This window comes from Triturus cristatus, chromosome 10 (genome assembly GCF_964204655.1).
Source record: "Triturus cristatus chromosome 10, aTriCri1.1, whole genome shotgun sequence".
In the NCBI taxonomy this organism is placed as follows: Eukaryota; Metazoa; Chordata; class Amphibia; order Caudata; family Salamandridae; genus Triturus; species Triturus cristatus.
In genome coordinates, this window is record NC_140593.1 from 1190973088 (window position 1) to 1190994736 (window position 21649).

Below are 21649 nucleotides of genomic sequence, written 5' to 3' on the forward strand. Positions count from 1 at the left end.
TCCAAAACATGATCCAGCTTTAGACTAATGTAGTTGCCATGTCCCTAAATTCTCATAGAGGTTTTAGGTAATCTTCACACCATCTGCATGAACACGGACAGCTTTGACATAATATGTTCACCAGACATTTAGCACAATGTTTACTTTTTGCATGTGATCATTGTCAGCTTTAAATTAACGTTGATGGGGATAATCCTAATTACATTGGAAAATGCACACTAACATATGCTCCCAATCTGCCCATGTTCATGCAAACATGAGTAAGAAGGCAGGAGATGGAGTTCGGATCAAAGCAGAAATCCGAAACTCTGGTGGTGCGGCTCAACAAATGGAAGACAGAGTCAAAATATCTGGTAAAAACAAGAGAATGCTTTATTTTCTGTCAAAAAGCTGGTCTCCCCAGCTGAGTGCAAAGTGTTAGACCCAACATGTCTTATGGTGGGTTGCTTCTGTTAACAGTGATGTGTATACTGTAAACACAACAGTGAACACAACTTTTAATCACACTTTATGTGGACGGGTCAGTAAAAACATCCTGCTCTGGTGGAATAAGATCTTGGAAAGTGGAAGAACCAAAAAGTGACCAGGATTAGCCTCTGTGATGGTTCTTTTCATGCCAAGAGAAAGATGATAAATCATACTCAGAATGAAATATTAACAACGTGAATTAAAGAGGACAATCATTTTGGTATTAATCGTTAAGATCTGAGCCTGTATCTCCTGGAATACTTGAACTAAGTATTTTTTTTTATTTACACTACGGTGGAGTGACAAGTGCATGTCTTGGAAAGACATGCAACTGCCTAGGTAGGAAATATATGTGAGAAGAAAAAGAGAAGGTAGATTTAAGATGTCGAAAAGTTAGCACAGACACTAAAATGAAAAGAAAAATTAGGACAAAAGAAACAAAAATTCAAACAACAGTAGTGAACAAAAAATCAAAAGACTGAAAAAAAAGAATTGGTGCTGAAAGTAACCACTCCGTGCAACTTTGTTAAATGAAGTGCACAGATAAAAATAAAATAAACTCAATACAGATATATTTATATATACATACACAATATTAAAATATGGACAGAAGGTGAATGCAGCCATATACATTTAACTACTTCTTTCAAGCATAATAACTGTTTCTCGTACAATCTTTTTTTAAGTGTACAACATTAAACAGGATTAACTGCTTGCGTAACAGAGACCAGAGTCTACCATGGGAAATTATATTTCTGGTATTGCTTTTGTAAATGTGCTCACCCATGCTAATTCCATAAATGCTTCTATTATATTCTGAAAGGACGAAGCCCTTGACCAGGAAAGTCCTACATTTTATTCATGTGAAATGGAAACTCTCTAAGGCTCTTTATCACAGAGACAGCCCCTATGTGTAATTTTCACCACATGCGTCTCTGTGAGAGCGAGCATGGCTTCAGTATGGCTTTGTGTATGGTGTAGGGGTGACATTTGAAGTTTTAACTCCTTCACAACCACTCAGCACTGCCACATGGCTCCAGTTGCATCACCCAACTAATGCTGCAGTGATGAGTTATGACATACTCTGCCAGCCACAGCTCAAGTCAGTCTAAGCACACTTCTTTCTGGCTGATTTTCTTACGCACGTTTACAAGATTCACCACTAGACACTGTTTTCAAGTCTGGCTCGTTTCCAAATACGTAATAAAACAAACCAAAACCTTATGCTAAATCAAGTGATCCTTGACCTGTGTGTTTCTTAGCAGGGTGCGACCTAGCTCACAAGTATCTGGGGCCGAGACGGAAACAGGCTCACAGATGACAAAGCATGGCTTGATTAAATGGGAAAAGGGCTTGGTCAAAGGACAAGTCCTGAAGGTGCAATGCACAGAACACAGCAATGGCTTGATCAGATAATCAACTCAAATGCATACCGTAGAAGAACACTATATTGCTGAGACAGGACTCCTCCAGGTCTCACTCGTAGGACACCAATACATTCCGAGTGCTCCCACTGCGCTAGCCCTTGACCGTATGGTGCTTACTTCATCACAAAACACTTGAGAATAGTCTTATACTCTTGCTACCCCCTCCCTCTGGCTTTATATCACTTCAGTATGAGATTTAGAGAAGTAATAGCATTTGTATTTTTCATGTCAAATGTTGTCCCATCCAATTTAAACCAGCGGAATAGATAAGTTACTGGGAAACCAAGAGAGAAGATTGTTTTGGTTCCAAGACATCCCGGAACCAAGGCACGCAGGCAATGCTACGGCGCATTTAGCAATAGGCAGACGGCCCTCAGCAGTTTGGTTGCATTTTCCTTCCAGGACATGGACAGTCAGAGCTCAATATCAATCTGAACCCATTGCACATGGACTGCAGCATATTTAATTTCACAAAGGCACTCGTGCACTAGCTAACGAAACAAGTGCCATTCTGCTCTGCTAAACGGAATAACCATAAAATAGGTTTTCATGTTTGCTTTGCTGTTTCTCATAGCTCTGTAATTCAGACTGTCAATCTGGCAAAATGAATGGTGAGGTAGCAGAAACTAAATTAAAACAGCCTTATATATTCATGTTACCGTTAGAGCAAGATAGCTAAGACAATTCTGTAAATCATGCCTGCCAGTGGTCAAAAGAGACTCAGGGTTGGATTTAGATCGGAGCGGACGGGTTACTCCCGTCCATTAAAATATAAATCCTGTTATATCCTATGGGATTTATACTGCGGAGGACGGGTTATCCGTCACCGTTGTGACAGAGTAACCGGTTCGCTGAGATCTACATCAGGCCCTCCGAGCAGAAAAGAAGCCACACTGTCAGTTTTCTCATATAAAGGCTGTTTCCTCCTGCAGGGGCTTGGCTTTCTTAGCGAAAGAAAGACAGAACTGTTTGCTTGGGCCATCTAAGGTGGAAAGGAAGGACCTATCCCAAATTGAATGGATCTTTCTACAAAGATTCCCACTGGAAGAGCCCTCTCAACTTTGCTTAGAGCCCCAAGGGAAAGGAGCCCAGATGTGCCCAGGAGCTGAATATTCTCATGTTTCCAACCAGTGAGCAGCTCTGAGACCACAGGCTACAGATCTTCAAAAACAGATGCTCATTTGCCCAGATCTTTGCCTTGGTGTCCACGCAATGGACAACAATGTTCACTATTTCCCCGATTGTGGGTTTAGTAATCCGAACTGCTGTTATTGGAGAATTGGGGAGGATCCACTGATGACATCAAGTGAGGAAAGGAAGCCTGCTGGGGCTATGTCACAATGCTGAGGCATCAATCTAGTCCAACTAATCAAAAGGGCTTGGAATATAATATTTATAGGACATGTCTTACAGTTTTACAAGCTACATACATAATCTGCAAGCACACGTCACAACTTGCTGGGCAATGCTTCTGCCAAAAAAACCTTACCTTTTAATCTGAGAGGAGCCATCTGAGTATCAGGTTGGAAAAAAGACAGGGTTTTAAAAAACATCAGCAGTTAAAAACAACATTTAAATATGGCAAACTATGGCGGTGAAGAGGTCAAGTATCAAGGGCGGTAGGGGAAGAAGCTAAGTTGGCAGATGCTTGAGACAAAGGATTGGCAACTGCATCCCTCCGAGTTGATAACCACTCAAACTCTCGCTCCTGAATAACAGCACTTCACAGTGAGGGCAGCATTGAGAGAGGCGGGGTATGGGAGAACCATTATGCATTGTCCATCTCCCTTATCAAATGCATCAACCATGCTCTTTGTGATAAGCTCATAGGCATGTTATAAAGCAAAATAGGCAGGACTTGCATTAGGATTGCCTCCACAACGCTACCAGAAGGGACAGTCTGTCCAAAATTGGAACACAGGCATTCTGGGTGTAAAAAGCACCAAGTAACTTGAAAGGCAGGAGAAAAGATAAGAGAAAATTGACAGTGCACCAGTGTGGCCATGTCCCACAATGGAGGGATTATAATTAGCCACTTTCCACATTCATAAAGAACCCTGGGATCTGCTTGGCTTCTCTGGACGAGAAGGCAGATGCACCTTGGTGTTCCTTTAGCCTGAGGACCGGGTAAAGCACAGGTTGGATGAGTATTTCTTCTCCAATGCTGTAGGCAGTTAATTTACAAACGGACTGTTTTCAAGGCCTCAGTTTGTAGCAGCTGCAAAATTACTGTAAGCAGTCCAAACAGCTGCCCTTAAAGAGTGAGATGAACCCTGAAGAACGAAGACAGGTATAATGGTGCCTGCCAACTATACCAGTTGACGTCTTTCCTGGTACCCCGTGCAACGTGGAAAATATTGTGCTCATTCTGGGAGCTGATGAGTCACATGTTGCTCTTCAGTCCGTAGGATAATACCAGTCTTGGTACGGTAGCCCTAACGTGGGTAAGGATCCATCAGCATGGTCAGGCAACATCTTCACCAAACTTCATCCGGTGAGCGACATTCTTGGCATCCGAAAGGGCCTGGCAGAAAGAAACAAAGCAGTCAGAAGGTAAAAAAAGGAATAAAACAGATTAGCTTTCTAAATACTGGTTGATTTTGGTCTATGGGGATGGAGAAGAAAAAAGTTACTTATCAGTATCTACAGTTCTGAATCTTGAATCGTTGCAGATTCACCGGCAATGAGCCACCCATTCTCTGGTTATTGATCACAAAGGATGATATTGTAGTAGTCTACCAAAGAGTTTCTATACCTAAACTTCCTTATAACTTTGATTATTACCACACAGGCAGTCTATACACTAGAGCCATCTTTATAACCTGTATTTGGAAACTTGTCTCAGTTTGTGAATGTAGGTGATAATGTGCTCAGCATCTTAGGAATGCCAAGCCAGTTACACCTGAACTATAACTATTCAAGTTGTAAAATATTGTTACAAGTATATAATTGCTTTCTATGGCAGCCTGTTTCTGTTATAGATTCACATGCTGTACACAGATAACCAAGCAGCAATCTAATTTTGGAGGCAAGGTTCAAGCTGAACTTGTTGTAAATATTTTCTTAAGGACTGCTTTTACCACATGTGAATCCATCCTAAGGTATTTATCACTATCCATCCTAAGGTATTTATCACTACAACAATGTTTAGTTAGTGAATGGGGCGAGTCTCAAGTTACGATTCAACAAATACCCAAAAGGCCAATATTCGCCTTGTAGAGTGTTCCTGTTGCTTCACCTGTTGTTCTGTCACTGTATATCTGTTCATAATTGCATGCACACGACATCCATCTGACTAGTTCCGATTTGTACACTGGGTTGACAGTATTCAAATTCCCACATCTGAACTATTTTGTGTCATTTAAACAGTATGTAAGTTCTCTCCTAGCATCCAATGCATGAAGGCACCACAGTTTTCTGTTTTATGTATTTAATTTCAATGAAGGACTGAGGTATTATTTGATAAGAGTCCTGGTGATGTTTGTAACATTATCTTGATGGAGTTGTATCAGTGAGTCTTCTGTGGTAAGCGCGTGTAGTTTACTCGGTAGTGACATCCTGGCTTCAAAAAATGCCACGTCTAATGTTAAATATTTTAGAGATACCTTGTGCAGTAGCTCAGAAGGGTGTCTAATAAGCTTTACTAAAACAAAATGTAAGCCACAGGATATAACCGAAATCCTAATCGGAAGAAGAATCTTTTTTAATCATACAGAATAGCCTTCATTACTGATTTCTTGAACCATACCATTGTGTCTTTTTGTCCATGAGTAATCCTGTCAAATGTCATTTAAGTCAGACAACAACAACCACTTACACGTTATTTACAGGAGGTAAGATCATCTGTTTTGTACCGTGACAACTGTGGTGGCCCAGGCATGGTAGTTAATTGCCACTTAAGCGAATGATGGTCATCCCACAGGCCATGCAGTTAGGAACCATGCAGCTAAATTCATGAATTTGAATGTGATTCCTGAGACTGCTTTCCTGCAAACATGCTTGGTTGTAAGTACGCTGCACATGGCACTCAAGTTGGTTCTTTTAGTTCTGTTGTGATGGAAGTCTTGCAGCTCTTCCTGATCACCTGATGGATACAAATGAATGCCTTGCGCAGACTAATGCATTTATGGACCACCTGTCTGGGTACCTTGATACGTAGCTTAAGACTATCTTATCCCCTTATGGTTAACATATCAATGACTGGTTTCCCATTCATGCAAGTGTCGCGCGGCAACTTACTGTATCTGCCATATGCCATTAGTTTCCATTGAAACTTGGGTGAACAAGCTTCACTGGGTTTCATTCGGTAGTACAGATTTTTTGTGTCGTTTGTCCTGGTCTGTATTACCTGGTCTAGTAAGGCTGGACGTCTATAGTTTCAACAAAACTCTCTAAACTCTGTGACCACATCACATGCAGCTATTTTAAAGTGGTACTTCAAAGTTACCAAATGAGTCAATGTTGTTCCAAAAATTTTGTCTGACACTGAAACATTTGATGGGGAGAAAATCTCTTTTCAAAGTATAGACACCTCTCTTTCTTGAGTACCTAGGGTTTTTGTGTGTAACTATGACAGCATCCATGGAATCTCTTGCCCAAGACAGGCACAGATTTGATTTCTTCACACATTGTGAATACTCAGAGATGCAGGAGGGGTGATTCTGTGTGCTCAAAAAACACAATGCATGTGTTAATTTCCATTCACCTGCCAATTGTCATGGTATAGCGATATAGGGATGGCCTCTTCTCAGATCATAGCTGCTCCCCTAATAAGCAAATTGCAAAAGCACTTAGGCGCAAACTTTATGCCAAAGGGGAAAACTAGAAATTATATGCTTGTAACCTTATCACTGAATGAAAAAAGGCAACTCGTGTTGATAATGGTCATGAAATTACAGTCAATCGTGAATTTTGCCACCTGAATTATACCTTCTAGCTTCTGCATTCTGATTTGTAAATGTTTTAAATCAAGAATCTGTGTTATTGTTCTATCTTTTAAGGGAAAGAAACATTAACTACCACTTAGCTGCTGAGGTTCCTTACTTGGACTTCCTCCAACTTGAATACTGTGCTTAGTACACATGTTGCAGTCATTGTTTCTGGCTCAGTTTCCAAGGCTACCCGTCAACCATCTTCTGGAGGGGAGGGATGGCCAAGCAGCCACACCTCCCCATATCGCCAAATGATTGCAGTAAGACAAACCCATGATAAATAAATAACATATAGGAGAAAAAGGAATACACTTTTTTACAAACCAGAGCCAGGTCGAGAATAGTCCTGCGATAAGGCAAACCACAATTGGAGAACCTGGACGTGCAGTCACATCTTATCACATCTCCTGTGCTCCTGAGATGACTTTCTGCGATGACTGGCCTCAGAGTCCTGGGGTCGACTAAGCCTATGGCTGCTCTAGCGCTTGACCAGCCAGCTAAGTTTGGGCAAGGACGCCAGCCAAGTGGGGAGCGAATACAAATCCCCTGCCACTTTGCTGATACCAGATGACAAAGAGTGAGATAACGTTACTACCAGAGACTGCTGGTTAGCTGGCTGAAATAAGCAACAAGCTACAGAACAAATGAACTTTGAAACATGGTGAGGCTGGGGCATGACCTAGTAAGCTGAAGCTAGGTGCCCCAGCTTTTTGGAATTGAATAAAACAGGCGGCTGATCCTGGACAGAGCCTTAGAGAATCAGCCAAATGGGTCTGTGTCACTTGTTAAAAGCAAAATCAGGTATTATTGACTTAAAAGAAGGGAACAGCTAGAGACGTCAAGAAGATGCAAGCAGCACGGCACCATAAACCCTTTGGACACTGTACACCAAAGAGGAAGCAAGTCACGTTCAGATAGAAGATCTAACGTAACGGTCCAACTTCTAATTGGTTTAAGAAGATCATTAACCAAAATTGGCATCTGGTCAAGAATCTGGATAAAACACTAAATGAAGTTCCATTATTTGCTTTCAAGAAGGACAAAAGCATCGCAAACCAGATAGTGCGAGCAGCACTCTCCAAAGAAAAAGGCCCTGACATGAGAAGTTTTTTGAATCTCCCGCCAATTCAAGGAGATCATAAATGCGGTACATGTGTTTGTTGCAATTCAACTATAGAAGGGAATTTGTTTTCCTACAATGGTACCCATTGGAAACACGAGACCTTTTCCAGTTGCAAATCGAAATTTACGGTTTATGGCACCCTGTGCCCATGTAACAAACTATATATCGGCATCTAAAGGATGCTGGGAATGCATCCCTGTCACTCAAACCAATATGGAGTTTGAACGCCAGAGTGAAGAGACTTGAAAATTCAGGCTCTCCGAAGGTAAGAAAACCGGCTTCGACGGTCCCGCAAGAACTAAAATTAACATTGAGGATTACCCTGATTAGATTTCCGCTTCCATTTTATAGACTCGTATTGAGCCTTCGCCGAAACATGCATTCTATTCAGGGTTCGCTGATCCAACGAAACTCGAAAGAGACTATAACGAACACGTAATCAGCGTACGAAGCTATTCAAATGCAGTGAGCAAAGGAAGCCTCAGTTCCTGCACGTTTATGCATATACCTCAGTTGTACAAGTAAGAGTTGCCACACTTTGACAGAGCGATTGTAGCACCTTCTTCCCACATTCAAACTGCGCGGTGACGTGACAAGTTGTTTGGTTTTTCATTTTGTTTAGGTGACGGGCTCACGTAATACAAACATGGCAGTCCGGTCCTTTTAACACTTAGATTGAGGTAAGAACTGAGCACTATGTGTGCGGTTGAAATACAATGCGGCTGGGTCATTTTAGTAAAACACCGTTTTTGTTTTTGTTTCAGCAAGTGTTGGTCCTGATGAGAATCCCTACACACAAGGGGATTCGAAACGCGTAGACCTTTCCGCTTTTGGCCAATCTTTTGTAAATAACAGAGTGTAGTGTTTCACAACTATGTTTAGTGTTGTTAATTGATGGCCTATTTGTCCATTCATTGCATATTATTGTTTTGCTATGGATATTGTCTATTGAGGTTGTTTGTCTAGTATATTTGAGTATTACATGTGTGTGCTTGTGGCTTGTATGTAGCGGTGTTGCATTATTGTTTAAAGTCATTCTAAAATGTCGATGTAATGTAGTAATGTTGGTTGTCTTTCCTAAATTGTGATGATTATGTTTTGATAACAGTGAATCAATTGAATGTAATACGATAAACATTTTTGGATTAAATCCAACTGAAAAAGTGGTTGCTAGCGTCAGTTTCACTCAGGACACTGTACAAATTTCAGTCGAGTTAAGTGCAGCATTGGCTTCAATACACAATACAGCAAAGCTGCTATCCTGAATGTACAAGCAGATCAACTGAAAGGAAGGGCTAGACAAACGTGTTATTAGAGCAGATATGGCAGAGAGACGAATATCTTACATAAAAAAAGACGATACTGTAACCCTCCTTCCTCTGATACAGTCACAGCAAACCGATAGAGCTCGGAAAAATAACCAACTGTGGCGGCATACTGGTAGCCTTTCTCAATTACTACTCAGCCTTTTCTTCTTCCGACGAACGATGGCCAGCGATCTTCATGAGGCTACAATGGCATGGGTACTTTAAGCATACAGACGCTCACAGCACCAACAACAGGCAGAGAGAAGACACCAGGGGCAGATGGACATACTTGAAGTCTGTAAAGAGTTTCAGACTTTTTTTGGTCCTCATTGTATGAAAAGGCTTTGGAGAACAGCATCCATCACCCCTACTATGAAAGGGGCACTTATCACAGCCTTGTTGAAGCCTGGGGAAGATGAAAATCTTTGTCTACCATATAGGCTGCTGTCTCAATAAATGCTGACAGCAAGCTATTTGCCAGAATAATTGCTTCTAGTTGATGTCATTGATGGGAGACCTGATCTTACCCGATTAGACAGTTTTTGTCCCAGGGAAGACCACATCTAATAACTTACCAACTTCATATTCGGTCCTCCACCATCCATCCTGAACAACTAGCAGTTTTGTTTTTGCTTTTTAGATGCTGAGAAGGCGTAGAGCCACTAGTGAGCACCCTGAGTGAGGCAACTTGATTCAGGCGCAGCCTGCAGAACTACAAGAATGTTAATATCTGTGTACGCAGAAGAGATGCTGCCATTTATCAAACATCCAGAGCTCTACCGGACAGCTGTTCTTTGAGAACTTGTCTTATTTGTACTCATTTGGGGAGCACATATACATCTGAAATGTTCATGCTTATCTCCGACACTAATAGGGTAGAGACCGAATACCCACTACAATGGTGCATATCAAACATCGAAGCAAACACAGAGATCGAAATACATTACTCACAGAAAATTAAGGGCTGGTGATATTTGACATGGAGAGAGATTAGTTGTGCTGCAGCTGTTGATAACAGGGAAGATACCCTGATTAACACGATTACATTTTACCTAAATTACAATATTTAATAGTAAATAAATGCCATTAACTAAACCCTTTTTGAAGCTGCTATGATCTTTCTTACCTAGGCTCATTTGGATATCCAAATATCAGTATAGTTTGGAAATCATTTTATTTTTTGTTTGAGGTTTTTAATTGAAAGAAGTTTTCAGAAAGAAAAACAACAATGCTGTCAAGACATTAAACTGTTCAGGCATAATGACAGCGATCTCGGTGGATACATAATAACAATGAAGTACAGTCACTCTTTAGTGCTGAATAAATGTACATCGACACGTTCCGCAAGAATAACAAGATGATTACAAGATGACCACACATTCCCAAAGACTTTGCATGGGCCTGTAGTTATTGTAGAACAATTTAACACATAAAAAGGAAATACTGTCGGCTGAAAAAACTGAATATGTGGACGACTTATTAGGGGAGTCCCATTTGCCTAAAGAGGGGTAGGAAAGTGTAAAACAGGGTTGGCTGATGGGGAAGGAGTGTGCAGGGAGGGCAAAGAGCACAGCTAACGCGCCAGCGGCACGGCACAGCTGCCTGGGCATAGTTTTATCAGAGAGTTGGAGCTCTTTTAGTTTGGGGGGGTTTGAAACATGTGTACTCTAGGCGTGTGAAGTAATCAAGCATAGACTGCCAGATGTGTGCAAATGTGGTATTGGAGTGTGCGCTTCTTCAGGACAGAAGTTCCATGGCTAGGGTGTGCCATACAATAATCATAAGAGAATGGATCACTTGTACTTGTGTAACCAGGGTCATGGGTAGTTGGTCCCTTCTAAGAAAAACCATCATTCACGCACACCGGTATTTGGGCGGTATATCTTGGTTCTCCACCTATTTGTAACGTGACAGCATCATCATTGTTTTATTTTATTTTAAGTATGGTGACCTCCACCAGGAGGTTGACCAACTGGTAGTAAAGTAGTGACCAGTGATAAAAAGAAAAAAGGGGGTGCTCACGTGAAATCTGTTAAAATTCCCTACATCGCTGTTGGACTTGGCCCTTTTTGCAGGGTCATCCCTGAAATTTTTACCTTCCTCCTGTATTTTTTCTGACCTGTTGTTGGCTGTTCTATGACTCTGGGCACTTTACCACTGCTGATCAGTGCTAAAGTGCATATGCTCTCCCTATGTAAAATGTATATGTTGGTTGGATTCCATGATTGGCTTATTTGGTTTACTGTCAGACCCCAGTAAAGTGCACCAGGAGTGCCCAGGGCTTGTAAATCCAAATGCTGCTAGTGGGCTTGCAGCACTGGTTGTGCCACCCACAGAAGCGGCCTAGTAAAATGTGTCTAAGGTCTGCCATTGCAGAACCTGCATGCAGTCTGGTACTGTCATGCTGACTGGGCAAGTGCACCCACTTGCCAGTCCCTAAACCTTCCCTTAACTTCATATTATTCACCCCTATGGTAGGCCCAAGGGCAGGGTGCATTGTAAGCATAAGGTAGGACAAGCACTGGTGTGTGTGGCATGTACGAATAGTGAATTACAGCCATTTTCGTTTTTCACTATTGTAAGGCTACCTGTTCTCCATAGTCCAGAATGGGCTGTTAGAATGGTTACATTCTATGATCCTAACAGACCCAGGGAACATGGTAGAAATTCGAGTTTAGTATGCCTGAACTCAGAATAATAAAATACATCTTTTAGTAATGTTTATTTTAATATTCTGTGTTTGCAAATGCCACTTTTAGAAAGTTGGTATTTGCTTGCCTAACCATTTCAGCCCGCCTCTGCTAGGATGTGTATCTGCTGTCTGGTTTCTGTGAGTGACAGGGCTGGGGAATTCCAGAGGGGCAGGGCTAGGTAGCCTGGTGGTGAATAGAGAGATTTACATCCAGATGGGTGGGAGGAGTGCACCTGGACTCTGAATAGGGTTGTGCTCTGCCACCACAATGCTGGCTCCACCTCCTGTGGAGTGGCTGATGTCTCTGCCCTGCACTCTGAATAGAAAGTCAGAGTCATGTCAACAAAGTGCTCAGGAACTGGTTTGGACTGGGCAAAGGCCCCTCTACCCCAGAGGAACAAAGGAATTAGGGGTATAAGTATTGGGACCCTGCTCCCAAGAAATTAGATCCTGCTTGACAAGAAGAACCTCTGCCTGAGGAGAAGGAACTGGGAAAGCTGTAAGGAGGAGTAGTGTCCCTGACCTGGTGGATTGGCCTGCAGTGGTTGCCTTGCTGCTGAAGGAGAGGAGAAAGACTACAAAGACTTTATTTCAACTTGTGCTTTAAAAGATCTCCAAGGGCCTGAGTAGAGCTGGCCTCCTGTTAAGAAGTCCCAGGAACAAAAGGACTTCACCCCCAGCTTCCCCCTGAACTCTGCTGTGTGAGTTCTGCCCTCCTAGAGTGCTGGAACCAGTTTTGGGGCCTCTGGGAGCTGTGCCTGCTGTTGGGAAGCTGGCCAAGAAGAAAGAAACCAAAGATCTCCACTTTTTCACGCACAGCCGGCTTAGCGAGAAAATTTCCGTCGCACCGCTCGTTAGCGTGCAGAATTTTATCGCTGAGGACATCGTCGCAGAGCCTGCTGCCGCTGATCCCGATCAGCGCTGGAAAAATCATCGCCCTGCTCGTTAGCGGACCGAATTTGATGGCTACCAGCCCAGATCCACGCTCCGCCTGTTAGCGGGAAGAATTCTATTGCTGCGAACTTCGTTGCAGAGCCTGCTGCCGCTGAGCCAGATCAGCGCTGAAAAAATCATCGCCACGCTCGTTAGTGGACCGAATTTGATCGCTACCAGCCCAGATCCACGCTCCGCCTGTTAGCGGGAAGAATTCTATTGCTGCGAACTTCGTTGCAGAGCCTGCCGCTGCTGCGTGAAATCGTCGCAGAACAAGCCAAGATCATCGCACCGCTTGTTAGTGTGAGTAATTTTATCGCTGCGAAAATCGTCGCAGACTCAACCAAGATAACCGCTGGTGAGATTGACGCCCCACTCGTTAGCGGGCCGAATGTTTTCGCATTGTGCCTTAGCGAGTAAATTTCTACCGGATAAGCTACACCTTGATTTTCAACGCTGAAGTGCCGCTAGGAACTTTTTATCGCATCATAAGGTACTGGGGGTTAAAACGGACGCTAAGGTGAATGATTTTGTCGCTAACCTAAGAACTCTTTCTGAAAGCATATTTTTGAACTGTGTATGTCATTTTTGTCGTTATTTGGTCTTGTGCTAAGCCTTTATATAAAAGATCACTATTTTTGATATAAATCTAGTGTGGTGTCCATTTGTGGTGTTGTCACTGAGTTACTGTATATGGTCAGAAATGCTTAACCTATAACGCTCCGAGATCAGCCTTGTCTGCTCGCGCCAAGCTATCTAGAGGGTGAGCAGGGGTTATTTTAGGAGTGTAACCCCTTACCCTGACTAGAGGAGAGGGTCCCTGCTTGTCACAAGTACCTACCTGTGCCAACCAGAGAGCCCCAATTCTAACAATCGCCATTTGAGAGCAGTCTTTAATTTTATGGAGATGTGGAAAGGTAAAAACAAAGTGGTGCGTGTATAGACCAAGTTACTGTTCTTCCGCACTGGTTAGTCCATGTGACCGCTAACAAACATCCGATGCAGTGCGGTATATAGTATGAAGGCGTGTCGGCGTGCAATACCACAGCGTCATCATTTTATATGCTATATTATGCTGTGTTATGCTGCCGTATATCCTTGGAATGTAACGCCTGAGTGCCTCCCACTGCTACTGGGAGACACCCTCAGTGGTGTCAGCTTGCCGTTGTGATTGGTATGTGTGCAGACATGCTGGGTTAGTGTTGTAGAAACTGATAAGTATGGGATATCAGATCTCTCGTGCCTTCGTAAGCCCTAACCAACGTTCCGAAGGGGGTTAACTGTCTGGTTGCACCCTGAACATTTGAGGGGTGCAGTGCCCAATGGCGCAACTGACAGTATTGCAGTTGAGCCATTTCAGATAGTCCACCAGCAACAACTGCTGTTTGTGTGACCTAAAAAGAGTAAATGTTTAGTTAAAGATGAAACCAAGTCATCCATAGTGCATTGCCCATGGACTGATGGTGCGTGTACCCGGCGGAGAAGTTTGGGCATTTTGAGTTTTCCGGGATGGCGACAATACCTCTGTAGTACCTGGGGGTGGAGTTTCCACACGTGTATTAGTTGACGCGTCCTGTTGACCAGATTTTAAAAGTTGCTGTCCACTTCCGGGACATACTCCACCATTAGGCAAATTTTGAAACCCCAATGCCATAGCCCATGTGCTGAGACAACAGATGGTAACGTGTGCCACCCTGCTACTTTTATGTTGTTTGTCATGACGAGGACTGCTTTGACCAAAATGATTTGTAAGAAGGCTTTGAGACCTAAATGAATGGCCAGCAGCTCCAAGTAGCTCATTTTTGACCATGTTGTTGAGAAGACTGTAGGAAAGTGACTCTTTTTGGCATGGCCACCCCCACTTTTTGCCTGGTATCTGATGCAATTTTGACTGAAGTGCACTGGGTTTCTGCTAACCAGGTCCCCGGTGCCAGTGATCTGTCCCTGATATAAGGTAACTGTTCAATTGTTGCCCAATTGGCAAGACCTTTGTAAAAAGATGCTTGAAATTCTATCTTAAGAAAACTACGAGTTTTTGTAAGTCTATTCAACTCTTCATGGCCTATAGTGCTCCAAGAAAAGGTTATCCTCTTTCCAAACAGTGTATTGCACATTGGATTTCCAGTGCCATTAGATATTGCCATCGAGCAGCAAGAAAGCCGCTGCAGGCACCAGTGCGTGCTCATTCTACCAGAGCTGTTTCAGCTTCAACCGCAGTTTGCTGGGGTACCAATCCAGGACATCTGCTAGGCAGCTACCTGGAAGAGTCCACACACCTTCACCAGGCACTACTGATTTGAACTCCACAATGACACAGCAGTAGGCCAAGCGGCGCTGCAGGATCTTTTACATTGATGGTGGGTTTCTCCTTCTCCTTTCTTTTTTCGCAAAAACTATGCACATTTGTTCCTCAATACTATATTCTATTTTTTGTACTTTGCATTCTTATTGCATATGAACTGATATTTGCTTCTATACCAGTTTCTGTTTTTCAACATGCTATGTCTTATAAAAAAAAAGGATAATATAATCAATATTGTAATGGCACTACCAACTGAACAAACAGATGCAAATGAAAAAGTAATTGAAAAAATGTGCTTTGAACTGCTATGTAATATGCTCCAAGCATGTGAATCTATAGAATTTCCAATACTGGAGTAAGAAAATAAGTTACTTGCCTGTAACTGTAGATCTCCAGTATTGGAATCGTTCATAGAGTCACATGCGACCCACTCTCCTCCCCTGAGAAGCTCACCCCTCTTGCTTTTCATAGGTGTACCTCCTGTCCTGGTGAGGATGGCATGGGCAAGCCATAGCGTTTAGCCGCTCCCTCAATCAAGTTATGGACCCCATCAATATCCTCAGGTGGAGAGTCAACTGGAATTGGTGAAGGAGACGATGGTGTGGGTATGAGATAATCATCCCGTTCTACATTCGGGTCTCGTAATTTCCCCCTCCTCGTGGTCATCATCAGAAGTTACAGGCTCTGACTGAAGAGGGCTTGGGGTAAACCATGCACAGTGACAGTCAACAATGTTGTGTCTTGTTGTGGAGTGGATGGAGGAATAGACAGCGCCGGAGGTGTTAGCGAGGGTTGCTCAGTGGTAGCAGATGACACTGGAAATCTTTTTTTATAGTCTGACAACATGAATTGTAAGCCAGCAAGTAGCGAAGATGGCATATAGACCATTTCCTCCTGATATTGTTGATGATGCTGTTCTGGAGGAGCACAATAGTGCTGATCATCATACTCTTCATCATAGTCCTCCTCTTGGCACTTTATGTGCTGTTCTGACTGTGGGATTATCCAAATAGACCATCATCATCAAACTCTTGCTCCTCCAAAAGTTACGAAGAAACTAATGGTGTCATCTTAGGAGGAGAGGTGTGCTCTGGTGTAAGATGTCTTAATCTGTCCTGTTTGTTTTTTCCAGATTTTTTGCCCATCGACAGGGATGTAACCAAAGCAGATGAAACTATGGTAATCAGTTACGGAGGCAACGTTGTACAAGTCATTGTCGACATCGGTGGAATTGGAGGTGTCAGTGGAGCCGGACTCTCAGACTAAGATGGTGATGCCGGCAGTTGAGTAGGACTCACCGGCGAGGCCTTTCTGTTATCTGGCATGAGTGGAAGGTCGGTAGTCGCTAGTATCGACGACGTTGTGGGTTTCTTTGTCGACGATGGCGTCAACAAAGATGATTTCATCGACGGTAAGGTTTTAGTCGTCGGTCTGTCAGGAGGGGGTACAGAAGAATGATTCTTAAAAGGATGCCTCACCTGAGAGGGTGGTATAGGTGGTTAAGGCCTGGATTTGTTTGATCTGCTTTCCCCAGAATGATGCTCCTTTATCTTCTTTGAATCTTTATGAGGAGATTTTGAAGAGCTGCGCCTGTAAAACTCACGTGAAGTCTTTTGTTTTAGGCCTTTTTAGGTCATTCAGTTGACAAATGAGGTGATATCTCTCTTTTAAGTAACCTTTTAGAAGAAGATGACAACGCTTTCTCACTGTCATCACTGGAAACATGGTCCCTTCATGATTTTAGATTCTGCAGCCAAATTAGTAGGCACCCCTCATGGTCTCAAAGTTTTATTTGAAAAGGTACTTATGGTTGGGATAAAGGCAATATATGCATTCCTTGTGGGGATCATCTGTACGAAGCCATTTCTTGGAACAGGTAGCACAAGCCCTGAAGAGATTCTTCATTTCTTTATCTGACATGGCAAAGTCAGGAAAATAGGAATTAAGGGTTGTAGATGAAGGGACTATGAGTCCAAAATCCTCAATCAACAAAAAAGCTGGTGATAAATAGTTTAAAGTAACTATTAATGAAGAGAAAACTGAGCCTCTAGCACGATGTGCGGTAAAAGATCTGAAAAGCTTGAGCTTCTCAGGAGTGTTATAGAGGGTAGAGCATTCTGATTGGTTGAAACCTGTATTTAGTCTCTTTTTTACAAATGACTATGATATGTTCCAAAACTAAAGGAGCCTATGGCATTCTCTAGTTTCCGTTAACCTTAAATTGCTATTTTAATATTGGGGACTCCCATCTAGACGACAGGGAATGATTCAAGCATGTGAATCTATGAACGTTCCAGTACTGGAATAAAATTAGCTATGCATGTAGGCGTGTAGCACTACCAGGCTAGTCACAACCCTAAGGTGGGCTGCCTGATCTGCTCCACAAAAAAAGGATTCCATCATTTTGATGGCATTAGGAACTCTGGGACAGGGTTATGCACACTCCCCACCGGAAGTGGTCCTATGTGGGTGTAGTGACCCCAAGGGTAAGTGGCCCATTGGCTACTACCATTCACTCCCCTTAACCCTTTTTAATTCATTATTTAGATGGGCCCCTGACACCAGGAAGAAGTAGTTTCTTACCTGTAACTCCAGTTCTCTTGTAGGGGTATTTCCGTGAGAGTCATAATCATGTGAATAGTCCGGCCCATGTGCGTGGAGCCCGGAGCACTTCATTAGATATATCTTCTTAAGTTGTCATCTTCTGCCTTTCTTCAGGAAGGCCTGTATGGACACTTATGAGATAAAAAGACAATAATGCAGCCTAAGAAACTAGGCTACACTGGCCATTACTTCATCTTGAAGTGAAAAAGATAGCCAGTTTAACTTTAAGTTTAGTAATTTACTGAGTTTTACACATAGAAAACTCTCCTTAACAAAACTCCTTTTTCATGAGAGAGATGAAAGGAATGGATACAGAAGCCCCCATAGGCTGCCATTATGTGTCTGCAAATGGGTACCGTGCCTTTAAGAGTCTCCAGAGACCCCCGGTATCCCATGAGGCACAGCCAGAGGCATTTACTTTCAGTTCTTTTTGAAGGCGTAAATAAGCAGAGCCTGCTGAGTCTTGGGGACATCTGTATCTGCCACCGGGGAGGAGGGCGGGTTGCTTATGACTTTCACGGAAATACCCCTACAAGAGAACTGGAATTACAGGTAAGAAACTACTCCTTTTCTTGTAGGGGATTTCCGTGTATAGTCATAATCATGTGAATAGACTAGCAAGCCCATCTCCAAAACAACTCACTAGCGGTGGCAGAACAGAGAACAACCGCACTACTGTGCAAATAGATTTCGAAGTGAAGCCTGTCCAACCTGAGCATCTGCCCTAGCATCAGTATCAAGGTAGTAGTGCTTAGTAAATGTGTGGACAGACTTTCAAGTGGCAGCCTTACAGATTTCTGAAAAAGGTACATTACGAAGTAAAGCAGCAGTAGCTGCTTTACCTCTAGTAGAGTGAGCCCAGGCTTACTAATCAAAGGTTTGTTTGCTTTTTGATAACACAGCTGAATACATGAAACAATCCACCTAGAAATGGATTGTTTAGAGATAGCTAGACCAGTTCGAACTGAGCCATAGTTTACAAATAGCTGGTCTATTCTACGGATATCCTTAGTCTTGTCTAAATAGAATTTCATGACTCTCCTAACGTCAAGAGAATGCAGTGACCTCTCCGCAGGAGAAGATGGATTTTGAAAAAATGTAGGTAATGTAATAGTCTGGTTTACATGAAACTCCGACACAACTTTAAGAAGGAACTTAGGTTGTGTCCTCATAACTACCTTCGAGGAATGAAAGACTGTATAAGGTTCTTTACAACATAAAGCCTGAAGTTTGCTAACCCTGCGGGCAGACGTAATGGCCACAAGGAAAGCCGTCTTCCAGGACAGATGCTGAAGAGAAGCCTTATGAATGGGTTCAAACGGTTCCTTCATTAGTCGTGAAAGGACTACATTCAATTCCCAGGGAGGCAAAGGACGCATGATGGGAGGAAACACTTTCTTCAATACTTCAAGAAAATCTCTGATGACTGGGATTTAAAAAAAGGAAGTTTGTGAAGGACATTTCCTATAAGCAGTCAAAGCTGCCAGATGAACTTTGATCGAATGGAACTGAAGGCCAGATTGCGCCAAGTGTAACAAGTAAGGAAGGATGACATCTTCCTTACAGTAGGTAGGATCGAAGTCCTTAGAAGCACACCAGATGCAAAATCTCTTCCATTTACACGCATAGGACGTGCGTGTAGATGGTCTCTTGGCCTCTTTCATTATCTCCATACAGTCCTGAGGGAGATTCAAATGTACGTACTGTACTAGCTCAGGAGCCATGCTGCCAAATTCAACGACGAGAGGTTGGGGTGCACCATCTGTCCGCCGAACTTCGTCAGACGGTCTGGCCTGCACGGCCGCCGGAGATGTGGCAGGAGAGACCAGTGGAGTAGGTCTGTGAACCACCACTGCCGGGGCCACTCCGGAGCAATGAGGATCATCTTGGCCCGTTATTGGGAGAGCTTGATCAGCACCGTCGGAATCAGGGGAATTGGCGGAAAAGCGTAGAGAAAGCCGCCTGACCAATTGATCCATAGGGCATTCCCCAGAGTCCCTGGTGGGTAAAACCTGGAGGCAAAGTCGTGGCATTTGCTGTTTTCTGCGGTAGCAAACAGATCGACTTCTGGAGTACCCCATCTGTCGAAAATGTCGTGCACCACTTTGTCGTTTAAGACCCATTCGTGGTTTTCGTGTATGAGTCTGCGGAGCGCGTCTGCTTGAACATTCTGAACACCTGGAAGGTGAGTTGCCGTGATGGTCAGGTTCCTGGCTAACAGCCAGTGCCAGATGGTCTGGGCTTCCTGAGACAGCACTCGAGATCTGGAGCCTCCCTGCTTGTTGAGGTAGAACATTATTGTCGTATTGTCCATCTGGACAAGCAGAGAGCTGGAGGGAAAAGACGGCTGGAATGCTTTCAGCGCCAAATTGACTGCTCGAAGTTCCAGGAAGTTGATGTGGAACTTGGTTTCATTCAGGGTCCATGCACCCTGTATCTGTAGGTGGTCGAAATGTGCACCCCATCCGTGGAGAGAAGCATCCGTTACTATTGTTTGTGTGGGTATCTTCTTGTGAAAGGGAATCCCCCGGAGGAGATTGCGTGGAGAACACCACCATTGGATGGACTGACAAGCCTGTTGCGACAGTTGAATCCTGTCTTCCCAGTCCCCCAGTGTCTGGTCCCACTGATCCTCCAGACATTCCTGCAGGGGTCTCATATGGAGGCGTGCATTTGGAGTGAGGAAGATGCAGGACACCATAGAGCCCAGGAGAGACGATACTTTCCTCACCGTTGGTGCGGGTATGATCATAAGAGCTTGAGCCTTCTGAAGGATCGCTAAGAGTCTCTCCTCCGAAGGAAACACGTTTGCAGTGCGTGCGTCGATAGTAGCTCCTAGGTACTGAAGACACTGAACAGGAGTTGAGACAGACTTCTTGAGGTTGATGTGAAGACCCAAACGAAGCAAGAGATTGGAGGTATAATTGAAATGCAGTTGCGCTTCCTGAAACGTAGCTGCCTTGATCAACCAATTGTCCAGATATGGATAGACAAATATTTTGTTCCTCCTCAGATGTGCAGCCACCACTGACATGCATTTGGAAAAAGTCCAAGGTGCTGACTTCAGGCCGAAGGGCAGCACGGAGTATTGATAATGGTTGTTGCCCACTGTAAAACGCAGGAACTTGCGATGTTTCCTCGCTATGGGCACATGAAAGTATGCGTCCTGCAGATCTATTGCCCATAGCCAGTCTCCCTGATGAAGTTGAGGTTAGATTTGATGCATGGACAACATCCGAAATTTTTCTCTTCAAACCCATTTGTTGGCTTGTAGTAAGTCGAGAATGGGTCTGAACTCGTTCTTGTCTTTCTTGCGACCTAGAAAGAACCGTGAATACAGCCCTGTTCCTTTCTGTCTTAGAGGGACAGGTTCTACCGTCCTTTTCTCTAGGAGGGTGCAACTCGCGCAGCATGTATCCTGATCGAGTTGGAGGGATTGATGAAGGAGGGCTTATAAAACGTATTGAGTATCCACTACAAACAATATTCAGGACCCAATTGTCCTGAGTTATTTTCTGCCACTCTGCCAGATGTTGTTGAATACTTCCCCCCCCACCGGAGTGGACAACGGACGAAGGGGAAGAAACCCTTCAGGGCTTCGGACCAGCAGGAGCCTTGTTCCCCTGTCCAGACTGCTGGTTAGATCTTCCTCGCTGTTGGCGTTTTTGAAACTGCTGCTGTTGGTTGGGCTGACGACCCTGAGATCGTTGGAACCTCCGAGAGGAATAACGCCTCTGGAAAGGACGGAAGGTCTTGCGTTGTTCTTTAGGTTTCTCCAAACCTACAGACTTCAACGTCTCCATTTCGGTCTTCATGTGGGCCATCTCGTCGTCCGCATGAGAACCAAAGAGAGTTGTGCCAG

At 43.6% G+C, this 21649-nt stretch overlaps 1 protein-coding gene across 1 annotated transcript in view; it reads right to left on the reverse strand.

Annotated features, from left to right (window-relative positions):
• Positions 1–349: 349 nt before the first annotated feature.
• Positions 350–21649, reverse strand: part of HDAC6 (histone deacetylase 6) — a 219371-nt gene continuing 198071 nt past the window's right edge. The window contains exon 29 of the mRNA XM_085629603.1: positions 350–4419. Within this exon, the coding sequence (XP_085485729.1) occupies positions 4360–4419 (60 nt within the window). The 3' untranslated portion in view covers positions 350–4359. The remainder of the gene's footprint in view (positions 4420–21649) is intronic.